The following is a 26,557-nucleotide window of genomic DNA, read 5'->3' as shown; positions in this document are numbered from 1 at the left end:
ACAAAGTTTGAGAGGCTTATTTATGTTTCCGCCTCAATCAGTTCCACTCTAAAGAACATGTCCTCCATTAGAATGGGCAACAGTATCTATCAGATAATATTCATTGTAGATTTTGCGACAATGCAAATGACCAGGAAACCCTCAAACATTGGATTACTCTGTCCGTATTTCCGGGAAAATAGAGAAAGATTTTTTAAACAAAATTTTCCAAGAGATTATGATTTCTCTATTGATGTTTTCTGGTCTCGGTTATTGTGGGGCCAAAATGTAACGCTTATTTTATCTTTGTATCCATTTTTATTATGTGTCTCTGTTCTTATACAGTGAGGATGTGTATGTGTTTTATATATTGAGAATTATCTTTTTCTGATTTGCTATGTATTTTTGGATATCTGTCTTTTTCTTTGTGTAAGATTGCTTTGGTAACCCAAATCACAATATAATATATTTTACATTTTTTTAAATTAATTTAACTTGCATTTTCTCTTCCACTTTTCCTCCTAGCAATCAAGACCACTTCAATCCACTCACTTATCCAAATGCATTACTGCATAAAGGGTACATAACAATATATGCTATCACTTTTACAGGAGCAAGCCTCAGAATGTAAGGTTTTTGACGTCTTAATCTTCCTTAGACTTAGGTCTGCAATGCTAGAAGTGGAGGGATTTGCAGAGGACCCAACTGGACTAGTGTGAATTAAGGAGCATAGATCATTGACAAACCAAATATGGCGCAAGCAGGCATTTACTGAGCATGAGTCTTAGTATGAAAGACTTGATCACACTAGGTCGCAGACCATCCCAGTATAAATCTTCCAAGAAAGAGCAGAACATGTCTGTTCAGTGCATCAGAGTGTGAGTGAAGGTGGTCTTGGTACTGGCAGAATCTACCTATTATGGTTGGAGTCCTGACCTTTGCTTGAAGTGCACAGACACTGAACGGGCAAGTAACAGTTCAGGTTGAATGGAGAAGGCAACACCTAAACAGAAGCATGATGTAGTATAAAGTGCTAAAATAAAGGGCCCATCGAAAACTGTCCAGTACCTTATTCATTTCAAGATCTGCAGCAGTATTCTGGCATGCAGTAGTGCTGCTCTGCTAGCGAGCATTTTGCCGACAGCATGAGATTCCAGGCATCTTGACACACATACGTTTCTATCATAGTTTGGGACATATGGAGTTGGCTAGGGTGTTGCGACCATGGGAAAGGCATGTGTATAGAGATATAACCTAGGCCCACGTTTTTGGGAGGGGAAAACGTGGTGGTTGTAACTGTTCAAGGAGCCAATCTAAGATGGCCATTGATAAGTACTTAGCTGGCAATGTGAAGCAGACAATGTGAAAGGAGCGTAGACGTAATTACCGCTGTGATGAATCTGATGAAGTCAGCACTCCTTTCCCAGAGGTAGCCTCTCCACATGTGGCCTGGGGATGGCAGCCACTCCTCATCCTGACCCTGGGGGCGGATATTTGAGGGAGACTCAAATGAGGCGAGGCAACCCGCAGGGGGAAATCCCAGCATCATTAGATGAGACATGGTATCCCCTTTTCCCTTTTAGGGATATCCCTTACATTCTTCATACCTTAATGGCATATTGTGATCACCCCCTCCAACAACCCTTAAAGCCTGCTTATAGTATCCCTCCACCAAAAACCGATAAGTGCCAGGTGAGTCAGATACCCCAAGCAAGGAGGTCGGGTCACTGGGACATTCAACAGAGAAAGTAAACGAAAGAGGGTTCACAACCAGACACTCACAGAAGTAATGCAGAATATCGGAACTGTGTGAATATGAGAAATATCCAAATAGAGAACCTGACAGGGGAGTATAGCAGGTGTTTGGACATTTGACAAAGGAAGTAAATGAAAGTGGGTTTGAGACCCGGTGTTGTGTGAAAACAAGACTGAATATACAAATTGTGCAAATGCAAGAAATACAGGAATAAAGAGAGAACGTGGAAGGAGAGTATATAAGGTGTTTGGCGAGTCTGGGACCTGCACCCAAATTGTGTGAAGGAGCTACATGAGAGAGCTTGGCAGGAGAGTATACCAGGTGTCTTGTGAGTCTGGGACCCACACCCAAATTGCGTTAATTTGAAAAGAGAATCCCAATGAAGATTCATGCCCGTGGGGTTTTGATTTACTGTGTTTGTGGAAAAGACTTAGGGGAGTTATTTACTCAGGGGTCAATTTTAGCACCAAGAGCAGAGAGGCATCCTAAAGAACATGCTTATTCTTTGGAACTTTTGTTTTAGTGTAGAGAAACCTGGAGAAGAGAGCCAATCCCAGGAACTGTGAACATTATTTGGAACTTGTGTTTGATTATATCTTTTTGTTGAACTTGAACATTTGTGCACTTTTCAAGCCATAGACAATACCCTTAGCACCTTAGAGTTCGTTTTAGTATGTGAGAGCTAGGATAGGATTTCAGACACAGGACATTTTTGCTTTGGACATCTTGACACAGGACAGACCCTTAGTTTTGGTTGAGTTGGAGAAATACCTCCTAGATCAGAGACAGTGAGGCAAGTTCCAACCCCTTAATTGTTTAATACAAGTCCGCTCTGTCTGCGTCTCATTCCTAGTTCCTCATACCGCTGTGAAAGTCTCACCTGTATGCAAAGCACCTAAACATATTCAGTTTTAATTGTTGCACAAAGCAAAACTTCAGTATATGATATATTTTATTTATATCGCGCTCATACACACGTTTTTCAGAGCACAACCGATCAAAGGGAGGGGAACAAGGGAGAACAAAAAATAAAAACAACAATCTTACTAGGCCCAGTGACATTAAGAACCCGCAAGTGCATGGAGAAGGGAAAAAGGTGGGAAGTGCATGGAAGGGGGGGAAGTGGAAAGTGCAGAACAGATGAAAGGAATAAAGAATATGTTAAATAAATAAATAAATGCAGGCAATGAAAAGGTGGTAGTGCAGCCAGCAAGTGCAAGATTAGTCAGATAGGGTATATCTGATAACTGCAGAAGAAGAGTGGGGGACTGTATGGATACAGATACAGACCCCAGTACAATGGGAGGCCCAGAGGCAGTGCAGGCAGGCAGGATGAGCAGGTACCTGGGCCCGAAGGACAGAGGGTGTCCAGGTGCACAGTGCCAAGAGAGAAAATAGGTCAGCAGGGGAGAACAGGGGCAAAGGTGGAAGCGAAGAGGAAGCTCCTGAGGTGCTTCCGGAACCAGAGATCGTTCTCCTCAAGTTTCAAATTGGCCGGTAGGCTGTTCCAAAGGGAGGCCCCAGCCGAAGGCAGAGATCTGCCCCCAGCTCGTTTCTTTGAAATACCACTGACCCTGGGTGAGTTAGAGGTAGAGGAGCAAAGGGCCTCGAGAGAGGAGGTATTTGCAGAGGGATAGTTGAAGGTATTTTGGCCCCAGGCCCCAGAAAGCCTAGTGGACAATGCAGAGGGTTTTAAATTTAATCCTTGCATCCACTGGGAGACAATGAAGGGATTTCAGAGCTGGAGAGATACGATCCCAGGGCTTGAGGCCAAGGACAAGTCTTGCACTCCTGTTCTGGATTAGTTGTAGAGGGCGGAGAGTGGAGGCAGGTAGATTTAGAAAGAGACTGTTACAGTAATCCAACCTGGAGAGAACCAGAGCTTGAGAGACAGTGAGCTTCTGGGGGAAGGAGAGGAAAGGCAGAGTACCTCTGAGGAGGTGAAGTAAGAAGTTTGACTTTTTAGAGACATCAGAAATGTGTGCGGAGAAGGAAAGTGTGGAGTCAAAGATGACCCTGAGGTTCTTGGCTTCGCAGGTGGGGGTAGGAGGAGGGCCAAGGAAGGCCGGCCAGAGAGTGAGGGGAAAGGATGGTGAAGGTGTACCGATGAGGAGGATCTCAGTCTTGTTGGCATTTAGACAAAGATAGTTGGCTGTACACCAATTTTGAATGGCAATTAAGCAAGCAGAAATGAGGGAGCGAGAGGACGTGGCCGAGGGCAGCCTGAAAATGAGTTGAGCGTCATCAGCATAGCACTGGAAGTTTGAGCAGAAAATGGAAATGCAGTAAGCGAGAGCTGCCAGGTATTGGTTTAAAAGCCAGGGCGAGGGGTTAGACTCCTGGGGAACACCACAGGTAGAGAGGGAGATCGATGAAAGGAAGGACGCAAGTTGATGATAATGAGTGACATATGTATTGTTGGAACCAGTGACATTTATTAATAAAGTTTTAAGAAGTGGTTCCAACTGATAGAATACAATTATTTTTCCTTGGGATTCCATTAGAGCTCTAATACACTTAATCGAATGAAGAAACAGTTAAGAAAAAGCAATATGGACAAATAGAACAGAAAATACATACTTGTGGACATCTGTGAAACTAATGAATTCTGTGCTGGGGTCTATCTGTTCAACACAGTTCTGGATCTCTTTATGTACATTGACAATCTCTTCGGATACAAGACTGGTAATTTGACTGTATTCATCAAAAATTCCTTTTCTGAAAGAAAAACGCAATTTACAAAGGATCAATATTCACTAATTATGTTGAGACTCAGCGCACCAAAAGTACTTACAGGCCAGTCCTATTGAAATTGACATTTAGCAGAAGAAACAATACATTTCTTACCTACAAAATTACTGCAGTTGTAATTCCGCTGGTGGTAATTCCGCTAAAAATGCCCCATAGTCCAATGGACTCTCAAAAAATAAAAAAACAATGCCACTTGTAATCTGGCTGTAATTATGCCGGACCGAGTGGCAGTAGCGATAATTCCGCCGGGCGGTATTCTGGAAAATATCCCCCAACTCGTAATGAGCCCCAATGAAATGAAGCAAGATTGACACTTTTGGAGTCCAGATTGTCCGAAGACTGCCAAACTAAAAACTGTAATTTGAACATCTCTCTAACCAACGCAAGCCACATATGCCTGAAACTTTCCTAATGACTTTGTTAGGTTGATTCGGACACATATGTGCAATCACATCTCGAGCCTGACAGATTTGTCTTTCAGCAAGGTACAATATTCCCATTTGTATTAAACCACTTCAAATTGCATTTGCATGGTAATTGCCCCGGGAGGATAGCTCAGCGGCAGCGTGCGTGTCTTGGAAGCAAGACGACACGAAGCAACAACAGGTTCGATCCCCGGGTCCGCGCTTAGAAACCTCTGGGTGTTTAAGCGCGTTATAAATACGTAACTAAGACAAAAAAAATAAAAACACAATTACGCAACTACGAAAAACAAACAATTCCTGTAACAGCGCCTCGATGCCTGCGGGCTGTGTGAACGCTTTATAAATGTAAAAATAAATAAAATAAAATACATGTTAACAGCAAGTGAGAGAGGGTGGTCCTGGGTGAATTGATTAGTTCCAAAAACTCAGTCCAAGGGTTTTATTTTGAAGACTGCAAGAGGTCCAACTAAGGGCTGCCCCCAACTCTTAGCTCAACCTCCCGTGCGCTCCTTCCACCTTAGCCCAGACTCTCCTATTCCCCGGGATGCAAATAGTCATAGGTGACCCCTACTGTCTAATCTAACCTGCTCTGATGAGGCAGGCCTTCTCCATCTCACACCCTTCGGGACCTTCCTAAGGATACCCAATTCTCTTGGTGCCCCACAATTTGATCAATTGTGTTCAAGAGGATGCCTGTCCCCTTACACACACACTTTCCCACTCCTTTGCCCAACCATGTCCCTCTATCTCACAGTTCTCACTCTGCCCTGCTTGGTTCTCCTCTCTCTCCACTGTGCCTCTTCTCTCTCTCCACTCCTTCTCTCTTCCCCACCTCCTTCCCCTTTTACTCTCCCTGATAGTTGCCCTTTCTGCTCCTCAGGCCTTTTCACACTCATCCTCTATTTCTACACTCCCCTCACCCCCTCTACACTCCTTCCTACCTCCGATCTCCCCCTCTGCACCTGTCTCCACATCCTTTCACTCTCACGTCTACTCTCTCGGTCTAACCATCCAATCCCATCTCTCTCCTCCATTCTCACACTCCTACCTCACACAACACTCTTTTCTCTCACACTCACAGTTCCAACCTTTCACACTTGGCACCACAATCCCTACCTTTCATTTCCTTATCTGCCACACACTGCTCAACAATACACTTCACCGTCTTCCTTCTGCCTGGTCTCTCAATCATCCACCACACCACCTGAGCTTACACAAACACCTTTCACTCGTGACTATCCTGGTTCTTTCCCTGCCCCCCTCATCCCACGGGTGCTGTGTCTCACCTGAATCTATGGGACATTCTAGCCCTATTGTTTACCCCGGTGCTGGGACATCACAGTACTAAGATACAAAAGCTGCAATCCCTGCCCCCTTCTCATGTGTGAGATTTATAGTAGTCTCCAAATGCTTCTCAAGTCAGTGTTCGTCAGGCATTTCGTTCTTCTTTCGCAGCGGTGAGATAGATTTCACACCGGTTAGATCGGGGCTGGCGTGCTCCCGAGTCCTGCGGTCTGTTCTGTGTTCAGCATCTTTCTTTATCTGTATGCCGTGTTTCTCCATTGCTGTGTTGCATCCTGGGTTTTGTGGTCCTACAAGCAAAAAAAGAGAAATCTGGCAAGAAAAGAGGCTGGAAGGTATCGAGTGATCGACAGTGGTACCACTATTGTCAGGTAAGAGACATTCAAGGGGTTCAGGGAATAGGGCTCCCCCAACTCCCTCACCCCACCTCTGGAGTAGGATTGGCTCTGACATAAACCCTAATAGGCAGGGAATAGGGCTCCCCCAACTCCCTCACCCCACCTCTGGAGTAGGATTGGCTCTGACATAAACCCTAATAGGCAACCCACCCCAGGTCGGGAGGGATCCTGGTTCCCCCTTGGCAGGGTCAAGCTTTTTAACACTAGCTAGTATGGAGGGCCTAAAGGCAACAGACCCCAACCTTTCTGAGTCCCCCTGGGGATTTTCCAGAGGTGTCTATCCTAAAACTGCCCAGGAACATCAATGTGGCTTGAAGGGGAAAATGTGCCAATCTCAGATGCTCTTGTTCAGTCACCTGCAGTCACTCCCTTTCATTCCGATTGCTGAACTTAGTACCCTCTTCCTTTCTTTCACCATCTCCTCTACATTCCTACTTCCATGGTCTTCTTACTCTCCTACATCTTCTTCTCACCTTTGCATCGTCCTCTTTCTATTTTCTCTCTCTCCCTCCTCCTCCTCCTCCTCCTCCCAACTTTCTCCTAGCCCTCTTCTTGACTTTCCCTGCACCACTCCCCTCACCTCTCACTACACCGCTGTAGTCACCTCTCACTACACCCCTCTTCTTTGTACTACTCAGATCCCTCCTCTCCTACCCTACTCAGGGCTATGGTGCCCTAATCACCCTTGCAGGGATATAGTGCCCTGCTCACTTTCATAATACACTCACACACACCAACTATTCTAAACCCCCTCGCTTATCTTGTGAACCCTTGATATTGCACCGTTATTACTATGCTTATTGTTCTCCCTCCCCACTCACTCTCACTTGACAAACTACCCTCACACCCCTAATTCAATCACCCACTCTTGCCTTACTACTAACCTCACCAACACAAACACTCTTTCACTCACAGATTCCCTCTCACAAACTGGTACCACTCTCTTATAAATACCTCACCTGAACTCTACTCCAATTCTGCCACCAACACTCCGGCACTCCACACCTCAGTCCATCCATCAACTGATTGGCTTCTCTGTCTACTTCCAAACCTCCTGATTTCACTTGTGCAACCCACAGCCTTGCCTCTCCTTTGATCTCCTTTTATACTGTGTCCTGCCGTCTCTGCTCCCCCCCACCTTCCGTTGGCCGCAGCGCTCACCTGACTCTAGGAACCAATCTGTGCCTGGGTTACACACAGGAAAAGCCCAAAAAACACTATAATCTACTCTTCATTTTCCATAATGTTTTTTAAACAGTCTGTAATGGCTGCTTTACTCTGACAGAACCAAACCAACAGCTAGAGAGTTGTCCCAGCTATATAACCCCCCCCCCCGACTAGATAATCCCCACACCCAGCAACTACAAATAGTCTGTCTCACCTTAGCCACACACTGAACCAGACACACATTATCTAGCAAGCCACACCACCAAACAGCCCGCAAACTTGTATTGGACAAACCTGCCTCCCCCCAGACTAACCCTGTGAGACATCCAGACTAAGCACGGTAGACTGACTGTGCGTGACGATACCACGCCCACAATGGTACACACAAGGAAGCAAAGAACCGAACGAAACCAATCAGGAAAAGCACGTACAATCGTACAATCATAACAGAAATCGAGCCAACCCGGCAAAAGCACTGCATGTGGGCAACCGCTACCTCAACCGCAAAGGCTATCCCGAAGGAAACTCAAAGGAAACAAAGTAACTAGATTACAAGGAACCCGACCTCAACAACCCAAACAAAAATCAAAAGGGAAAACACTCCAACATCAACCCCACAAACGACTACCAAATAACACAAAATGCCACGAAAACTAATAGAACCACGATAAAGACAAATGGGACAGAGAACAAACCCACATTAAAGCCACCACAGATCCACAAATGTGTAACACACCCCCCCGCCGACGAAATCGATAACAGAACTACCTCCGACAGAAGAGAAAAAAAAGTCGCTATAACTAACACCATACCTCGCAAACAACCACTCACTGGAACGAACCCACCCAACAAACGAACCAAGAATGACCAACAACAGAACACAACCATGCAGAAGAAGAAAGGACAAACTTAGGAGGAACAACAACGCGATAGACGCTCTAACACCATATATCACCAAAACAAGAGGACCCATCCTTCAACAGCCACAAAACTTAGTAGAGGTACCTGAAGAAAACAAAAACCTGACACTTAACCTAGAACAGCTGTTCGACGACGACACAAACACAACTGTACCACCACCACAACCGGAGATCCACATGGAAGAAAACCAAAACACCAGTCAGATGACAACACTGATAATAAAGCACAAACCAAATTATACCATAAAAACCCACTGCAACCTAACCGACGCAAGATCAGTGTCAAAACACTCAACAGAGATCTTCGACCTGCTGTGCGACAATGGTATCGACATCCTATTCATCAATGAAACATGGCTGGACGACAACTACAAAACCACACTCAAAGCTGCCTCCCCATCAACTTCAAATGACTACAGTTAAACAGGAAAGTCAAAAAAGGAAGCGGCCCCACAATAGCATTCAAATACCAGAAAATAAAAACAGATTAACCTCTAAACATCGAGAACTGCAAATCCATGGTGATACACTTATCAGCGAATCCAAAAACAAATATTATATTCATGCTGGTTTACAGACCACCGACATACAATGCAACCTTCCTCGACAATTTAATAGAAGCCATCACCAACATAGCCATCCAAAATGAGCATCTGAGAATCCTGGCAGACTTCAACATATGGTTCGAAGAAAAACACGGCAACTCATAAAACTCACTAATCAGGCAACTAGCAACCATGAAACTACAGCAACGGGTCAAAGGAGCAACACACTCGGCAGGACACAGACTTGATGCAATCTTCGCCAACAGAAAACTTAGCACCACCGCACCGGCAATACAGATACTATGGAGCGACCATCTCATCATCCCATTTGTGATTACACTACCAATAAAGCTACCAACCAGCCCCTCAAACTCCCAACCACCACAAAAAGAAACTGGAAAGCCGTCAAAGAAAGCAACCTAATAGAAACACTGGAACTGACAAAACCATCCCGACCAAACTGGAGAAGGCAGACCTAGACGTAAAAACAGACCTACTACATTAATGGATTGCTGACACAATCGAAAACATTGCCCCGGAAAAACCGTTTACCCCCTCATGAAAAAGAGAACTGGAAAAATGGTTCACCCTATTGTTAAGCACCATGAAAGCACCATGAAAAAGAACAAGAAAATTGAACTAGAATGAAGGAAAAAATAGGACCATGGTAAGCAAACTCAGTTCCAGAGACAAATCCGATCATACAAAAAGGAAGTTCAAAAAGCAAAGAAAAGGCACTATGACGACAGAATCACCAAAGCCATCAACACACAAAAAGAAATGTTCAACATTATAAACAAAATGAGAAACCCACCAGGTTTCGACAACACTCCAATACCTACACAGAAACTATGCAACAACCTACCAGACCATTTAAAAAAAACAGACCGACCAATCCTAACACACAACCAGCCAGATCCAATGAGGAGCCAGAGCACAAACCCCAATACTTTCCGCAAATATCAGTGGAGACATTTGTCGAGTTGGTAAAACATAGCAAGAAACCAGGCTCGCCTATGGATCACTGCCCCCAGACATTTACAAATCAATCTTCACACAAGGTATGCCATCAGAATATTACAGAAGTCTCTTGAATCTGTCACTCACAACAGGAACCATACCACGATCCTTCAAATCAGCGTATATTAAAACACGACTTAAGAACACAAGTGGTGATATGGAAGACCTCTCCAACTACAGACCTATTTCAAACATCCCTTACCCAGCATAACGCCTAGAAACCTATGTATACAAACTAACCCAAGAGCACGTAGAAAAACACCAGTTGTTGGATCAAGCACAAGTCGGCTCCAGACCTGCAAGAGGAACAGAATTGGCACTCCAATCCATCTGGGATGACCTAGAGACAAACGCTGACTCCAACACAACCTCAGCCCTGATTCTGCTCGACCTCTTGGCAGCATTCGACACAGTAAGCCATGACACCTTCATCAAGAGATTAGAAGATATTAGGTATTACTGACTTTGCACTACTCTGGATAAAATAGTTATTAGCAAACAGAACAGAAACTATTTGGACAAAGCCCTTCAAATCTATTCCACGAGTCAACGACTGCGGAGTACCACAAGGATCCTTAGTATCACCACTGTACTTCAACATCTACCAGACTCCGCTCATTAAGATCTTCAAAAAATACAATCTTATGTGCTACAATGCGGACGACACTCCAATCATCTACAAAATCGAAGACGCACAAGGACGCCTACGCCGAAAAAGTTTTCCGAAGCAGCACAGCTGTGGTAATCACTGTCAAAGATGTGGAATACGCCGGAAGACACAATCCCTTCGAAAATAACATACTGCATGCTTTACAACTCTATGAATCTGGTCAATATCTTGGTCTAGGGGCAAGCCTAATGGCACCAAAGTTTGAACACTCAATTCTTACACGCCTAACTTCGATGATGACTGATGTTTTATACAAATTCAACTCTTCTGGTTGAGTAGACTATTTTACACTTTGGGGAGATTATAATTGAGTTTTAGATACTGTCTTGATTAGCTCCAAGAGGAGTGGTTGTTCAATTGGCACAACATCACAGATACACAAACATTATGTTACTTGATTCCTTGGATTTTCTGGACATGTTTTCTGCTTTTTTTTTTACCTGCCCCAGTTTTCTCCTTTGGATTTGGTGTCTTCTGTTTTTATCCACTATTTTCTATAACATTGGTTGCCTTTGCATAAACCTTGGAAGTGTACTTTTAGAACTGGACTTGCAGCTAATTGTTTCCAGTCAATGTCTCCTTATCTGTGACTAACTCACACCTCCCTTAGTTTTCGCCCTTGTGTCACCCATCTAGTTCCCTGTGTTGTTTTCCTCCTGCTGGCGTCCGACTGTGGAACTTGTTGGACACTGGAACTGGTTAGTCAGCTGCACCCTCATGCCATGCTTGTTTCCAGTTTAGCTCCTGCGTACTGTAAGGAAGGTATGGTATCAAACAGCAAGACAGACACGTGATTACAGGGTGAACTTCAACTGGGTTTGAAAAACACCTATCTAATCCTAAATCTAGAGATGGGAGCGAGCTACGACCATCAAATAATAATAATGCAGTCCTAGTAGTGTCTTGTCAAAATAGAAAAGGGCCTATACAAATCAATCTATTGACAATCCTTACTTCCAAATACAAATAGTGCAGGGAAACAATGCAATGCAAAAAAAGGATTTTCAAGAAATGACAGGTCAGGATATACAAGCCGTTGGCTTCCCTTCCCCATGTTTTCAGCACAGGACAATGCGGCACACTCGAGCCTAGCACAGTCTCTGGCTTCTGTAGCGCGAGGATGCAGTTCAAAACTTAAACATTAGGGCCTTCTGTGCCAAAGTCTCTTTTCCATTCAAAGTCTCTTATTTCAGAGGGCCTGATGCAACACGGCAAACATCAAAGTTCCTTGCTTCTTGGAAATTTCACATGTACAAATTCTCAGGTGATTTCATGTACACCCAGGGCCCCCCTCTGTCGGGCGCAGACCCACTTTAACACAAAACCTTCAATCAATCTCCCTCTGCCGGGCTCGGACCAAATTCACATACTTATCCAAACTGTGTCCATTTTATCAAAATCGAAGACTTTCGACTGTATGCAGGATTTTGCTTGACCCATTGCATGACCACTTTGATTCACATTTATTTGTTCCCTTTGTATCTACTATTATTACTTTTCAGCTGGATTCCTGACAGAAACCTTTGATTGAGCCCTCATGCGGTGCCTGACCACTCCGTCAAAGGTATTCTAGCTTGCTGAATCACTGATCAGCAGTTTAACTTCACTTGTGTCTCTTATCACACGCATTTTAACAATGTTCGTTTGAATAGGTTCTCTATTCTCGTCTGACATATCCTGTCCCTAGTTTGTGTAATTTCTCCCTCATCTCCATTTAGAGTCAGTCTATTTAAATAAAGCTCCTTGGGTTTTAACACTGCATGAGGCTCCCTTTACGTCGTACAGCTGTGTACTCGGGTCGATCCTTTTTACCCTTTCCTCATGTCCTCAAAGCTTTTTACCATCAAGTTTGAGCAAAATCTGACCACAAACAAATTCATTCATTCATTCATTCATTCATTCATTCATTCATTCATTCATTCTGTATAAACGCTAACTCATCAACCTATCCTTTTTTCTCCTTTCCATCCCTTTATGTCCCATCCTATACCTCTAGACATACTTGGTTGTTTGCTTCTCTCCTTGTCACGTCTCTCCTTGTCCCTTGGGACCATTAAAGATTACATCTCTCTCAGTATTTTTCTCCGAGTCCTCGTTGCTGCTTTGCACATGCGACTCATATGCCGGGTTACTATTCCCAATTGGTGCCTTGAGCTTCCTTAACGGGTACTTCTTACTAACGCTGCCTGCTTCAGGCACGGCAGGTGGAGCGGAAGGCTCCTCACCCCACTCTGTGCATACATTCATAATTCAATCTACAGGAGGCGGGTCTTCTCTCTCCTCCATATCTTTCAGAGCTCTGAGCGTGCTAGTCTTTTGCCAAATTTTGTTTCCCGTATATGCAGTATGCAAATATGTCATCATATGCTGCAGAACTGCTTTTGATAACGATCCCCCTTGTGACCATGGCATGAACATTTTATCTACGGTTCCTTTAACCCGTTCTGCACTGTACTGTCTAAGCTTGAGTGCGTGTTTCGGCAGCTGTTTGCAAAGGTGTATGAGCGGAGCAATATCCTCCATTTTGACACGTCACTCTATGACTGTCAATACTCACTGTTTACTCTTTGCACATTTTAATAATACTTTTCAATGAAAACAAAACAATAAGAGCGTGCACCAATCGTCACAGGCTCCAAACCCTCTATTATTACGTTTTTTACTTTTAATCTGCTAAAGAAAATACTGTCAATAGAAGTTCATTAAATACACGTTTAGTTCTTGAACTCTTGCGCTTCTCCTTTTCATATTTATCAATCTTGTCTATTATTTCGTCATCATTACACAATCACATAAAACAAACAGACAAACAAACACACTCAGCCGGCCACATATAGCTTAGCCTTTCTCCTCAAGACTTCTCCTGCCTCTAAAAATACTCCTGCGGAGTTTGATCAGCCCTCTTAAAACCAATCTTTAACCGGGTTCGTCACCTACATTTTCCTCTATGGGATTTTAGGTGCTGTTCCTTCTGTCATGTTCTTTAAAATGCAGGTATCTAGGCATCCTCTTATTGTGGACTCTCCTCACGATACTTCTTAATTGCTTGGCCTCTCCTCAAGTCAATTTTACTCAATGTTTAACACTCATCTCCGTTACTTATTTTCCCCTTATCGTTTTCTTCACCCACTGCCCATTCACAGTTTTGCCACCTCACTCAGTTTTACTCACCATTCGTGTTTTTCAACTTCTGACTCTCGTGATCGTACGCCTCATCAGTAGCCTCTCCAACCTTCCGTTCGTTCAGCTTCCTGTAGATGTCGGGAGGGGTTTCTGCCTGAAAACAAGTGTCCCGTCTCACCTAGCTTGTACAAGACTTGCTTTATACCAAACCGCTATATACAGGGAGTTTCACGTCCTTTCAGCCGAATGGCAGAGGTTGTGTGATATTTCCGGGACCCCAAAGCTTACTTATCTCGATGGGTATCCAACCATCCGCTCAGCTAACAGGTGAACTGGAGTTCCCAGACCTTTAAGATGAGGTAGCAATACCCTTGAGATGGATGCAGAAATTATTCAAACATCAATAATAGAAACGACTCAGGTAGTTGGCAAAAGGATAACGGTTTTAATATCAATTATCTAAAACAGGGAGATAATATGGACATCAGTAGACGTCCCTCATCACGATCTCAATGCATTTCATAAAAAAGCTAATTTATATGACCAAAAAAACCCATCATAGGTGACGTTAACCCACATACTACTAATGTCACCCTACGTGACAAACTACAAAAACCTAGTGGCAAGTGTGTCCAACAGGATCATCTAAGTATATAATCCATACTTATCTAGGGCAGTGGAATAATGTGATTCGCTTCTTACTATCAGGTGGGGAAACTAAGCCCTCCCTTCAAACAGGTCACTATGAACATTACTAAATGCATGATGCTCTATTGGCTAAATAACTATACGACCATTGTGCGGTCCTCTATCATTGTTTGGCTTCTAATCTCCATCAGTACCTTCCCACCTATGTATAGCAGCACGCAGGCTGGGCGTCCAGGTGCTGGTGAGCTTGTTTTGACTATAGCTTCCCACCAATTAATACATCCATCCATATCACCTCAGTGGTCTGCTGTCAATTAGGACTTTGAACTTGTCCTTGGGAGTGTTCTTTACTCTTGGAAATTCAGGGTGAGTGAAGGCACGCTCTGCCCTCATGCATAGGAGTGACCATCATGCTCATCCAATTTCTTCTCCACACGTCGACTGAAGACCACGAAATCGAACTTCTAGTGTATTAAAATACTATTTTCTAAAAGACCTTTGACGTTATCTTGTTTTCGTCCATGCCTTCTGAACAGGAGCTCCATTCTTTCACATGATTTGTATACAATGTTAGCTCACTCCAGCCTGATACGGCCTTGGCTTCTTGGCTCATCCAGCCTCGCCTTTCAGAGATTCGCCTGTAATTCACTGGTTTTTCTAACTGCAACATACGGGAAAAACGGCCTTACTTCTTTAGCTCAGCTGTGCTATTGTACGTAGTGGAAACATCCATTCTTTACTGAATATATATATATATATATATATATATATATATATATATATATATATATATATATATATATATATATATATATATATAACATGGCCACGGTAGTGGCCATGTAGTTATGGTTAAGTTGCTGTTTCCATAGGAAGAGCACTTTTTGGGTGGCTTATAACTTCCCTCTCCCTGGACGGATCCTCACCAAACTTTGCAAAAAAAGTATTTGGGTCACTCTGAATTTTTTTTGCAAAGTTTGGTGAGGATTCGTCCGGGGGGCTAAGTTATAGGGGGGGTCCCAAAACTTTTTTTTTCCCATAGACATAATGGGAAAAAACTTTGCTCACGCCTACAGCCCAAACCGCTGGACGGATTTACACCAAATTAGCGGCAGGAGCGGCGGCTTGGTCCCGAAAGCGTGCTTTGCTTTATTTGGTGTAAATCCGTCCAGTAGTTTTTAAAAAAATGACAAAAATGTAAGTGAAAAAAATTAGTGATATCTGTGTTCGCTTCGCGGACACACTTCCCTGTTCGCTCTGTGGACAGGACGGTGACTGGGCAAGCAGCTTGCGTGATGTCCGCGGACATCTGACGTGCTCTCTCATTGGATGCGTGAAAGCGTGCAGTGCGTCTGGCTTCAGAGACGCCCGCCATCTTTGTATCCCGCCTGCACAGTAAGTCCCCCACCCCCGCTCATGCCCGTGTCTGTCTCCTGTTCCTCCCACCCCCCCGCTCATGTCCGTGTGTCTTTCTCCCTCACGCCCACCGCCCGCTCATGTCCGTGTGTCTTTCTCCCTCCCGCCCACCCCCCGCCCACGCCCCGCTCGTGCCCCGCTCGTCTCTCGCAACCGCCCACCCCCGCTCTTGCCCCATGTGTCTCTACCACCCGCTGCTCATGTCCGTGTGTCTTTCTCCCTCCCGCCCACCCCCCGCTCATGTCCGTGTGTCTTTCTCCCTCCCGCCCACCCCCCGCTCATGTCCGTGTGTCTTTCTCCCTCCCGCCCACCCCCGCTCATGTCCGTGTGTCTTTCTCCCTCCCGCCCACCCCCGCTCTTGCCCAGTGTGTCTCTCCCACCCCGCCGCCCACCCCCGCTAATGTCCGTGTGTCTCTCCCCACCCCCGCTCATGTCCGTGTGTCCCTCCCCACCCCCGCTCATGTCCGTGTGTCTCTCCCCACCCGCCGCCCACCCCCCACTCATGTCCCGTGTGTCTCTCTCCCTCCCCCCACCCCCGACTCATGTCCGTGTGTCTCTCCCCACCCGCCGCCCACCCCCCACTCATGTCCCGTGTGTCTCTCTCCCTCCCCCCCACCCCCGCTCATGCCCCGTGTGTCTCTCCCCCTCCCGCCCACCCATGCCCCGTGTGTCTCTCCCCCTCCCGCCCACCCCCCGCGTGTCTCTCCCCTTCCCCCACCCCCCGCTCATGCCTCGTGTGTCTGTCTCCCTACCCCCCCACCCCCGCTCTTGCCCCGTGTGTCTGTCTCCCTCCCCCCCACCCCCGCTCTTGCCCCGTGTGTCTTTCCCCCTCCCGCCCACCCCCGATCTTGGCCCGTGTCTCTTTCCCCCTCCCGCCCACCCCCGCCCTTGCCCTGTGTCTCTTTCCCCCTCCCGCCCACCCCCGCCCTTGCCCTGTGTCTCTTTCCCCCTCCCGCCCACACCCGCTCTTGCCCCGTGTCTTTCACCCTCCCGCCCACCACCGCTCATGCCCCTTGTGTCTCTCCCCCTCCCCCCGCCCATGCCCCGTGTGTCTCTCTCCCCTTACCTCCACCCCCCGCTCATGCCCCGTGTGTCTCTCTCCCTCCCGCCCACCCCCCGCTCATGCCCCGTGTCTCTCTCCCTCCCGCCCACCCCCGCTCATGCCCCGTGTCTGTCTCCTGTACCCCCCCACCCCCGCTCATGCCCCGTGTCTGTCTCCTGTTGCCCCCCCACTCATGCCCCGTGTCTGTCTCCTGTTCCCCCCACCCACTCATGTCCCGTGTCTCTCTCCTGTTGCCCCCCACCCCCGCTCATGCCCCGTGTCTGTCTCCTGTACCCCCCACCCACTCATGTCCCGTGTCTCTCTCCTGTTGCCCCCCACCCCACGCTCATGCCCTGTGTCTCTTTCCTATTGCCCCCGACTTCCCCAACTCATGCCCCGTGTCTGTCTTCTGTTCCCCCACCCCCCGCTCATGCCCCGTGTCTGTCTCCTGTTCCCCCCACCCCCCGCTCATGCCCAGTGTCTGTCTCCTGTTGCCCCCACCCATGCCCCGTGTCTGTCTCCTGCATTCCCCCACTCCACGCTCATGCCCCGTGTCTCTCTCCTGTTGCCCCCCACCCCCCCGCTCATGCCCCGTGTCTGTCTCCTGTTCTCCCCACCCCTGCTCATGCCCCGTATCTGTCTCCTGTTCCCCCCACCCCCCGCTCATGCCCCGTGTCTGTCTCCTGTTCTCCCCACCCCCCCGCTCATGTCCCGTGTCTGTCTCCTGTTCCCCCCACCCCCCGCTCATGCCCCGTGTCTGTCTCCTGTTCTCCCCACCCCCCGCTCATGTCCCGTGTCTGTCTCCTGTTCCCCCCACCCCCCGCTCATGCCCCGTGTCTCTCTTCTGTTGACCCCACCCATGCCCTGTGTCTGTCTCCTGCATTCCCCCACTCCATGCTCATGCCCCGTGTCTCTCTCCTGTTGCCCCCCACGCCCCCCGCTCATGCCCCGTGTCTGTCTCCTGTTGCCCCCATCCCCCGCTCATTCCCCGTGTCTGTCTCCTGTTCTCCCCACCCCCGCTCATGCCCCGTATCTGTCTCCTGTTCCCCCCCATCCCCCGCTCATGCCCCGTGTCGGTCTCCTGTTCTCCCCACCCCCCCCGCTCATGCCCGTGTCTGTCTCCTGTTCTCCCCACCCCCCGCTCATGCCCCGTGTCTCTCTCCTGTTGACCCCACCCCCTGCTCATGCCCCGTGTCTGTCTCCTGTTGCCCCCCACCCCCCGCTCATGCCCCGTGTCTCCCTCGTGTTCCCCCCACCCCCCGCTCATGCCCCGTGTTTCCCTCGTGTTACCCCCCCGCTCATGCTCCGTGTCTCCCTCGTGTTCCCCCACCCCCTGCTCATGCCCCTTGTCTCTCACCTTTCCTCCCCACCCCCGCTCATGTCCCGTGTGTGCCCTGTACCCCCCGCTCATGCCCTGTGTCTCCCTCGTGTTCCTCCCCACCCCCTGCTCATACCCCGTGTCTCCCTCATGTTCCTCCCCACCCGCTGCTCATGCCCCGTGTCTCTCTCGTGTTCCCCCCACCACCGCTCATGCCCTGTGTTTCCTTCCTTTTCCCCCCACCCCCTGCTCATGCCATGTTTGTACCCTGTTCCCCCCACCCCCTGCTCATGCCCCGTGTCTCTCTCCTGTTGCCCCTACCCCCGCTCATGCCCCGTGTCTGTCTCCTGTACCCCCCCACCCCACGCTCATGCCCCGTGTCTCTTTCCTATTGCCCCCGACTCCCCCGCTCATGCCCCGTGTCTGTCTTCTGTTCCCCCCACCCCCCGCTCATGCCCCGTGTCTGTCTCCTGCTCCCCCCACCCCCTGCTCATGCCCCGTGTCTGTCTCACGTTGCCCCCACCCATGCCCCGTGTCTGTCTCCTGCATTCCCCCACTCCACGCTCATGCCCCATGTCTCTCTCCTGTTGCCCCCCATGCCCCCCGCTCATGCCCCGTGTCTGTCTCCTGTTGCCCCCACCCCCCGCTTATTCCCCGTGTCTGTCTCCTGTTCTCCCCACCCCCGCTCATGCCCCGTATCTGTCTCCTGTTCCCCCATCCCCCGCTCATGCCCCGTGTCTGTCTCCTGTTCTCCCCACCCCCCCGCTCATGCCCCGTGTCTGTCTCCTGTTGCCCCCCACCCCCCGCTCATGCCCCGTGTCTCCCTCGTGTTCTCCCCACCCCCCGCTCATGCCCCGTGTTTCCCTCGTGTTACCCCCCGCCCCCCGCTCATGCTCCGTGTCTCCCTCGTGTTCCTCCCCACCCGTTGCTCATGCCCCGTGTCTCTCTCGTGTTCCCCCCACCACCGCTCATGCCCTGTGTTTCCTTCCTTTTTCCCCCCACCCCCTGCTCATGCCATGTTTGTACCCTGTTCCCTCTCACCCCCCACTCATGCCCATGTGTCTCCACTGTGCCCCCCCAACCCCGCTCATGCGCCGTTGTGTTCTTTATACACCCCGCCTTCCCTTTCCATGGTGGCCATCTTGGTAAAAGATTTTCCTTCCTACACCGAGACGCCGCAGGCGTCCCGGCGTAGGAAGGAAAATGTTTGTTTTTTTTTTACCACCCGGCATTCCCACTTTGAGGACATAAGATGTTAGTGGTCTTCATCTATTGAAAAGGATGTTATGGTCACGTTGTACTAATAAAAACCTTTAAAATTTAGTTAAAAAAAAATGTTACAGGGACGTTATGGTTAAGTTGCACTAATAAAAACCTATGAAATTCAATGAAAAAACTTTGTTAAAGGGACGTTATGGTAAAGTTGCGCTACTAAAAACCTATGAAATTCAGTGAAAAAACTTTGTCAAAGGAACGTTATGGTTCCAAGTAAAACCGAAAAACCCTTGAAATTCGCCAGTTATGGTAAGCTAAGCAACCATAACTCGCGCCACCACCGTGCACTGCTAAGACTAACACCCAGGACATCAAAGATGACATCACAAATGTCATTGATGACATCACTGATGACATCACATGTCTGGCTCACTCTTTTTTCTTTTGCTGACATATCTAGGCCACATAGTTTTCTTCAGTAACAGTCAGAAACTAAACATTTTATTTTATTTGTAGACGTATCCTTCAAGTAGGTTCTTACAGTAATTCTGTTAGAGTCCAGTCACATCATATGAAACATATACATACGGGAAGAAACAAGCTTGAAAGACAGCAATCCTTTTTGTGCATAAAGATAATCAATAGACTTATGAGCACTTTCTGATAGTTCTGTTGTTTTTTTTTTTATGGCTGTACTTTCCCTGTGGGTCCAATCACATCAAGTGATACATATACATAGGGTGAATAGCAGCTTTGAAACAGAGCAATCATTTATTTGCATGAAAATAATCAGTTAAGTTATGAATTGTTTCTGCTACTACTTGTGCTTTTTTGCTAACTTCACTTTCCCTGTATATACCCATATTGGTATGTGTTCTTGTGTCTTTGTGTTTTGTCTATAGTAATGTTTTATTAGCTACGTATTACATATTTCACAGTACACAACAATCTATTAAGAAAACAATTATCATTTCATTATTCAACATATTAACATTACGAATATTATACCTTCATCTTGTACACTGCACACCATGTTATGTTTCTGTATCAGTAGCTTAGTATACTAGATAGACCCCATAATAGAATGCTATTTATATCAATGCATCGTTCAAAGCACTAATTAGGGTATGATATTTATTGCAATGATCCTTGACACTTGTTTCGCAACATTATAATAAGAATCCCTTGTACACATATTTCATGAAAAGTACATACACATGTGATGTCATCAGTGATGTCATCAATGACATTTGTGATGTCATCTTTGATGTCCTGGGTGTTAGTCTTAGCAGTGCATGGTGGTGGTGCAAGTTATGGTTGCTTAGCTTACCATAACTGGCGAATTTCAAGGGTTTTTCGGTTTTACTTGGAACCATAATGTCCCTTTAACAAAGTTTTTTCACTGAATATATATATATATATATATATATATATATATATATATATATGACAATGCATTACTTACCGTAAAAGCATTTCTGATGGTTGTATCTGCTTAGATTCACATGCTGTGCATAGGTCCGACATCCAGTGGTCACTGCGGAGTATTGCATTTTGTTTTTCGTAGTCGAAAAGGGGACGTCGACAAGGCATGTCTGTAACACTATCCCTATAGTGACGTGCGTTGTACCCACAATCCCTCACGGGTCGAGGTCCCTCTGTTTGTATTTTTCTGCCCTGAGGGAGCCTTCTAGACGTGAGCGAGTACAGAAAAGAGAGAAATATAGAAAAGGATGTCTATGTTCCTTCCATCCGAGCGGGGAGGAAGGGTGGGCGCATGTGAATCTAAGCAGATACAACCATCAGAAATGCTTTTACGGTAAGTAATGCATTGTCTTCTGATGTTTGTTAATCTGCTTAGAATCACATGCTGTGCATAGACTAGCGAGCAGTACCCGGAGTTGGCGGTGGGTTATGAGAAGGAGCAGTAGAGAAAAGATGTCTTAATACTGCTTGTCCCACCTGGGAGTCAGATCTAGAGTGTGCATCTAGACAGTAGTGTTTTGTAAAGGTGTGCACAGAACTCCAGGTAGCCGCTTTGCAGATGGACTCAAGGGGAACATTTGCAATTAATGCTATGGAAGCCCCCGTGCCTCGAGTGGAATGTGCTCTTGGCTTGAAGGGCAGTTCTCTCTTAGCAAGAGTGTAACAGAGAGTGATGCATTGAACAATCCATCTAGATATAGTGGACTTTGAAACTGCATCTCCTTCTCTTCCTGCTGCCACAGAGACAAAGAACTGATTAGTCTTTCTCAGTGGTCTGGTTCTTTCCATGTAGAACATGACAGCTCTGCGTACATCCAGTGTATGCAGACTTTTTTCTCCCAAGCTGGAAGGGTTTTGAAAGAACGTTGGTAGTTCTATTGACTGGTTTACATGAAATTTCGATATGAATTTTGGTGCAAACCTTGGGTGTGTGCGTAGAACCACTTTATCCTTGTGAACTGTTACGAAGGGGTCTAGTACAGAAAGAGCCTGTAGTTCACTTACTCTCCTAATGGAGGTGATAGCTATTAGGAAAGCAGTCTTAAGAGTGAGGTTTTTAAGAGTTGCCTTGTGCATGGGTTCGAAAGGAGGGCCCATGAGTCTAGAAAGTACCACGTTTAAGTCCCATCCGGGAGCTGGGTTAGCTATTGGAGGGTGTATTCTCTTTAACCCCTCCATGAGGGTTTTGATAACTGGTATCTTCCACCACGACACTAAGTTGGGAAGTGGTGTATGCAGAAAGTGCCGCTAGGTGGACTTTAATGGAATTGAACACTAGACCTGAATCCAGTAAATGGGTCAAGTATAGAACAATGTTAGTGGGAGAGCAGTCAACTGGGTTGATGCTCTTATTTCTACACCAGATGACAAATCTTTTCCACTTGCTAGAATAGCAGTGGCGGGTATTAGGTTTTCTGGCTTCCCTGAGGATGTCCATACATCTCTGCGGGAGTTGTAAATGTCCAAATTCTACGATCTCTGTAGCCAGGCTGCTAAGTTCATGGTCTGAGGGCATGGATGCAGTGTCCTGCCCTTGTCCTGTGACAGCATGTTGTACGGGCAGGGAAGTTTCACTGGGGGAGATAGGGACATCTCCATCAAGTGAGCGAACCATGGCTGTCGTGCCCACATTGGGGCCACTAGTATCATGGTAACCTGCTCCTGGTGCATCTTGTGCACCACCTTTTTGAGAAGGGGAGTTGGGGAAAGGCGTAAACAAATTTCCCTGACCATTGAATCGACAGACCGTTCCCCTTGGACTGGTTCTGGGGGTACCTGGAGGCGTAACTTTGGCATTGTGAGTTTTCCATAGTTGCGAACAGGTCTATTTGCGGGAATCCCCATTGCGTGAAGACGTCTAAGACGATGTCTTCGTGCAATTGCCATTCGTACTCTACGGGCAGGGGGAAGTCTCTGCTGAGTTTGTCTGCTAGCAGATTGAGTTCCCCTGGTACATGTTTTGATAGTAGGAACATGTTGTGTTTGAGAGCCCACTTCCATATATTCTGGGACAGCTTGGACAGTCCTGGAGAGTGAGTGCCCCCTTGCTTGTTGAGATAGTACATGGCTGTGGTGCTGTCTGTGAGGACCATCACTGTCTTTCCTTATAGGTGTTCTTGAAAGGCTTTCAGTGCTTTGAACACCGCGAGAAGTTCCAGCAGGTTTATATGCTTGGATGCTAAGCTCGGAGTCCACGCTCCGTGAGCAGTTTGATGGGATAGGTGAGCCCCCCATCCTGTGAGGGATGCGTCTGTGGTTAGAGTGGCTTCCACTGCGGGTGTGGCAAAAGTTTTCCCTAATAACAGGTTTTCTTTTGTCCACCACCGCAGCGAGAGAACTAAGGCCTGCGAGACCACCACTAGATCGTCCCATTGTCCGCTGGCCTGACACCACTGGCTGTTGAGCCACTCTTGCATTGGGCGCATGCGCAGGCGCGCGTGAGGTACCAAATAAATACATGACGCCATCATCCCTAGCAAGCGCTTTGCTTTGCGTACCGTCACCTCTCGACCTGCTACATAATCGGGGATCTGAAACAGCATGTTTTGGACCCTCTTGTTGGAGGGGAAGACGAGGCCGTCCTTTGTTCGAATTAGAGCCCCTAAAAATTGTTTGACTTGGCTGGGGTCTAAGCTGGACTTTTCGTTGATGGAGAAGCCTAGTTGGTACAAAAGGTCTACGGTCTTTTGGGTATTGGAGAAGCATGTTTCGTAAGAATCCCCTGTTATGAGCCAGTCGTCGAGGTAAGGGTATACGGGGATGGATAACCTGCGCAGGTGGGCCGCTGCTACTGCCAGTACTTTTGTGAATACCCTCGGTGCAGAAGCTATCCCGAAGGGTAGTACTCTGAACTGGTAGTGTTTGTTCCCTATCTTGAACCTGAGCTATTTTCTGTGTGCTGGCAACATTAAAATATGAAAGTATGCATCTTTCATGTCTAGCGTTGTCATGTAATCCCCTTGTGATAACAGTGGGATTACTTCCTGCAAGGTCACCATACGAAACTTTTGGGGTTTGACAAAGTTGTTCGCTGGGCGCAGATCTAATACAGGGCGCATGGTTAGGTCCTTTTTGGGTACAAGGAAGTACACTGAATAAATACCTTCTGTTACCAGAGATAGGGGACAGCCTCTATAGCTTCTTTTTTCAGTAGCTCTTCTACTTCTTGAAGAAGAATGGTGAGGTGTTCCAGTGTTATGCGTCGGTTCCGTGGGGGTCTGTACTTTGGGGAACCGTTGAATTCGATGCAGTATCCGTGGGCTATGGTGGATAATACCCAGCGGTCTGACGATATTCCCTCCCATGCTGATAGGAACGATGTTAGCCGGCCCCCGACCGGTGATGCATGGGAGGGGACCCGAATCTTCGGGTCATTTGTTGGTATTGGGCGTGGAACCTTTGGGGCTGGAACCGCGACCTCTTCCTCTGCCACGCCGTTGGCCTCTTTGACTGAACTGGGTGTTGTTACCCTGGTTAGAGGGCCAGTTGGTAGCAGAGTAAAATTGTTGTTGGTTCTGCTGCTGGAGTTGGCCACAAAAGGAGCGTCTATTGCCTTAGCCGCGTCTGTTAGGGGGCCTAGAAATTTGGTCAAGAGTCTTGATGGTATCAAACTCTTTCTTCGCATGTCTAGGGCCTCATCAACTGCTTTCCCAAACAGATGTGTTTGTTCTATGGGCTTATTTATCAGGGAGGCTTGGGTTTCCGGCTTAAATCCTGAATTGCGTAGCCAGACATGGCGTTTGAGAAGTATTCCCTGAACCAGGGAACGGCCAGCCGTCTCAGCGGCATCTAAGGAGTTCTTTACGATGCCCTGGTTTACAAGAGTTCCCTCTGATATTATAGCTAACAGGCGTGAACGCAGGGGTTCTGGTGCGTCCTCTGCTTCGCTGCGCAGCTTGCTCCACTGTGCATCCGCGTAGCTAGCTAGTAGGGAATTGTTATTTGCAATCCTAGTTGAGAAGGCGGCGGAGGTCGTGATTCTCTTTCCAAGTGCATAGAGCTTCTTGCCCTCTTTGTCAGGTGGTGCTTCACTAGTGGATAGTGGTACCCCCGCTCTTTTTCTTGTATTAGTAACTACAAGGGAGTCCGGAATAGAATGTCCTCTGATGTACAAAGGGTCAGAGGATGAAGGGCTGAAGAGCTTTTCTATTCGAGGGTTGACCCCTCTTACTAAGGCAGGATTGGAAAGGGAAGGAGATATTCTTCTCTTTATAGAAGCCAGGAGCGGAATAGACTGGCTAACAGGGGCTTTTTCTTTAATAACTTTTTCTACAAAGTCTATGTCAGGAAGAGTTTCCCCTGTGTCTATCTCAAAATGCGCTGCTGCCTTGCGCAATAGTGCATTGAGTGAAGGTTGGTCATCTATGGGAGAGGAGTTCCCAATATGTGAATCCTTGAGAGGAGAAGGGTGAAAGACATCAGGGTCTGAGTGCACTGATGGGGATTGCCAAGGCTGCACTGATGGGGATTGCCAGGGCTGCGAGGTAGCTGTATCTTCTTCAAAAGCTCCTGCAGTAGTGTAAAGATCTTCTTCGAACCCCTCTTCCTCATGTTCTTCCTCTCTACCCAAATACTCCTCATCTTCCTGTAGGTATTGCTCCTCTTCAGTGAGGTCATATACGTCTGGGGAAGGGGGAAACAGCCTAGGAATCTTGACCCTAGGGCCATCCTGGGGCCATTCTCTTTGTCTTTTGTGAGTGGGTGGGTCTTGGCTTCCCAGAAACCTTTCCATTTTCTCCATACAAGAATGGAGTCTTTCAAGGGTCTCATGGGGTACCCCTGAATAGTCTAGAGTGGGGAAATCAGTGTTTTCACCTTCAAAACGCTTAGAACGCTCCCACAACGTCGAGGAGAGGTTTCCGTCTCCCACTGAAAAGCCCTCCGGTAGTTCAGAAGTGCCCTTAGATGAAAGGGGCTGTTCCTGGCTACTTTTGTGCTTTTTCGGCGCGGTATTCGACGTTTGTTTCGTCGTCCGCGTACGTTTGTCTTCGGAAACAATTCTTGCCAGGCTCTCGACAACGAGTTTGTCAGTCGAGGGCTCTGGTGTCGACGTTGCCTGCGTTGCGCGTTGTTCCTCGACGGCCGCTCTATGGAGCGTTACGTCGGATGATTTTGAGGTAGCGCCCGTGTTTGATGAAAGCCCAATCGCTGGTCGCGGTTGCGTTTGCGGGTGGGGCTTGAGACCTTTACGGTCTGAGGTAGACGCCGGAGTGCCCTGCGTCCCCTTCGGCGCTGATGGATCCTTCGTCCACGACGAAGAAGAGCCGTGGGTTGTGTGTTTAGTCTTATGGGGTCTATGTGCGTCCTTGTCGCCGGGGTGTTCATCCCCATAAGCAGGGCGTGAGCCGAGCCCGTCGGGGCTGGGGACGGACGTCGA

At 47.5% G+C, this 26,557-nt stretch overlaps 1 protein-coding gene across 6 annotated transcripts in view; it reads right to left on the bottom strand.

Annotated features, from left to right (window-relative positions):
* Positions 1 to 26,557, bottom strand: part of FER (FER tyrosine kinase) — a 2,139,903-nt gene that overhangs the window by 1,777,033 nt on the left and 336,313 nt on the right. For all 6 annotated transcript variants that reach the window (XM_069625482.1, XM_069625481.1, XM_069625479.1 and 3 more), the window contains one exon: positions 4,316 to 4,453. In XM_069625482.1, coding sequence (XP_069481583.1) covers positions 4,316 to 4,453 — 138 coding nt within the window. The remainder of the gene's footprint in view (positions 1 to 4,315; positions 4,454 to 26,557) is intronic.

Source organism: Ambystoma mexicanum, chromosome 6p (assembly GCF_040938575.1).
Source record: "Ambystoma mexicanum isolate Mex_15411 chromosome 6p, UKY_AmexF1_1, whole genome shotgun sequence".
Lineage (NCBI taxonomy): Eukaryota > Metazoa > Chordata > Amphibia > Caudata > Ambystomatidae > Ambystoma > Ambystoma mexicanum.
Note: the sequence above shows the minus strand (reverse complement) of the source record. Positions and strands in the feature narration are given on the sequence as shown.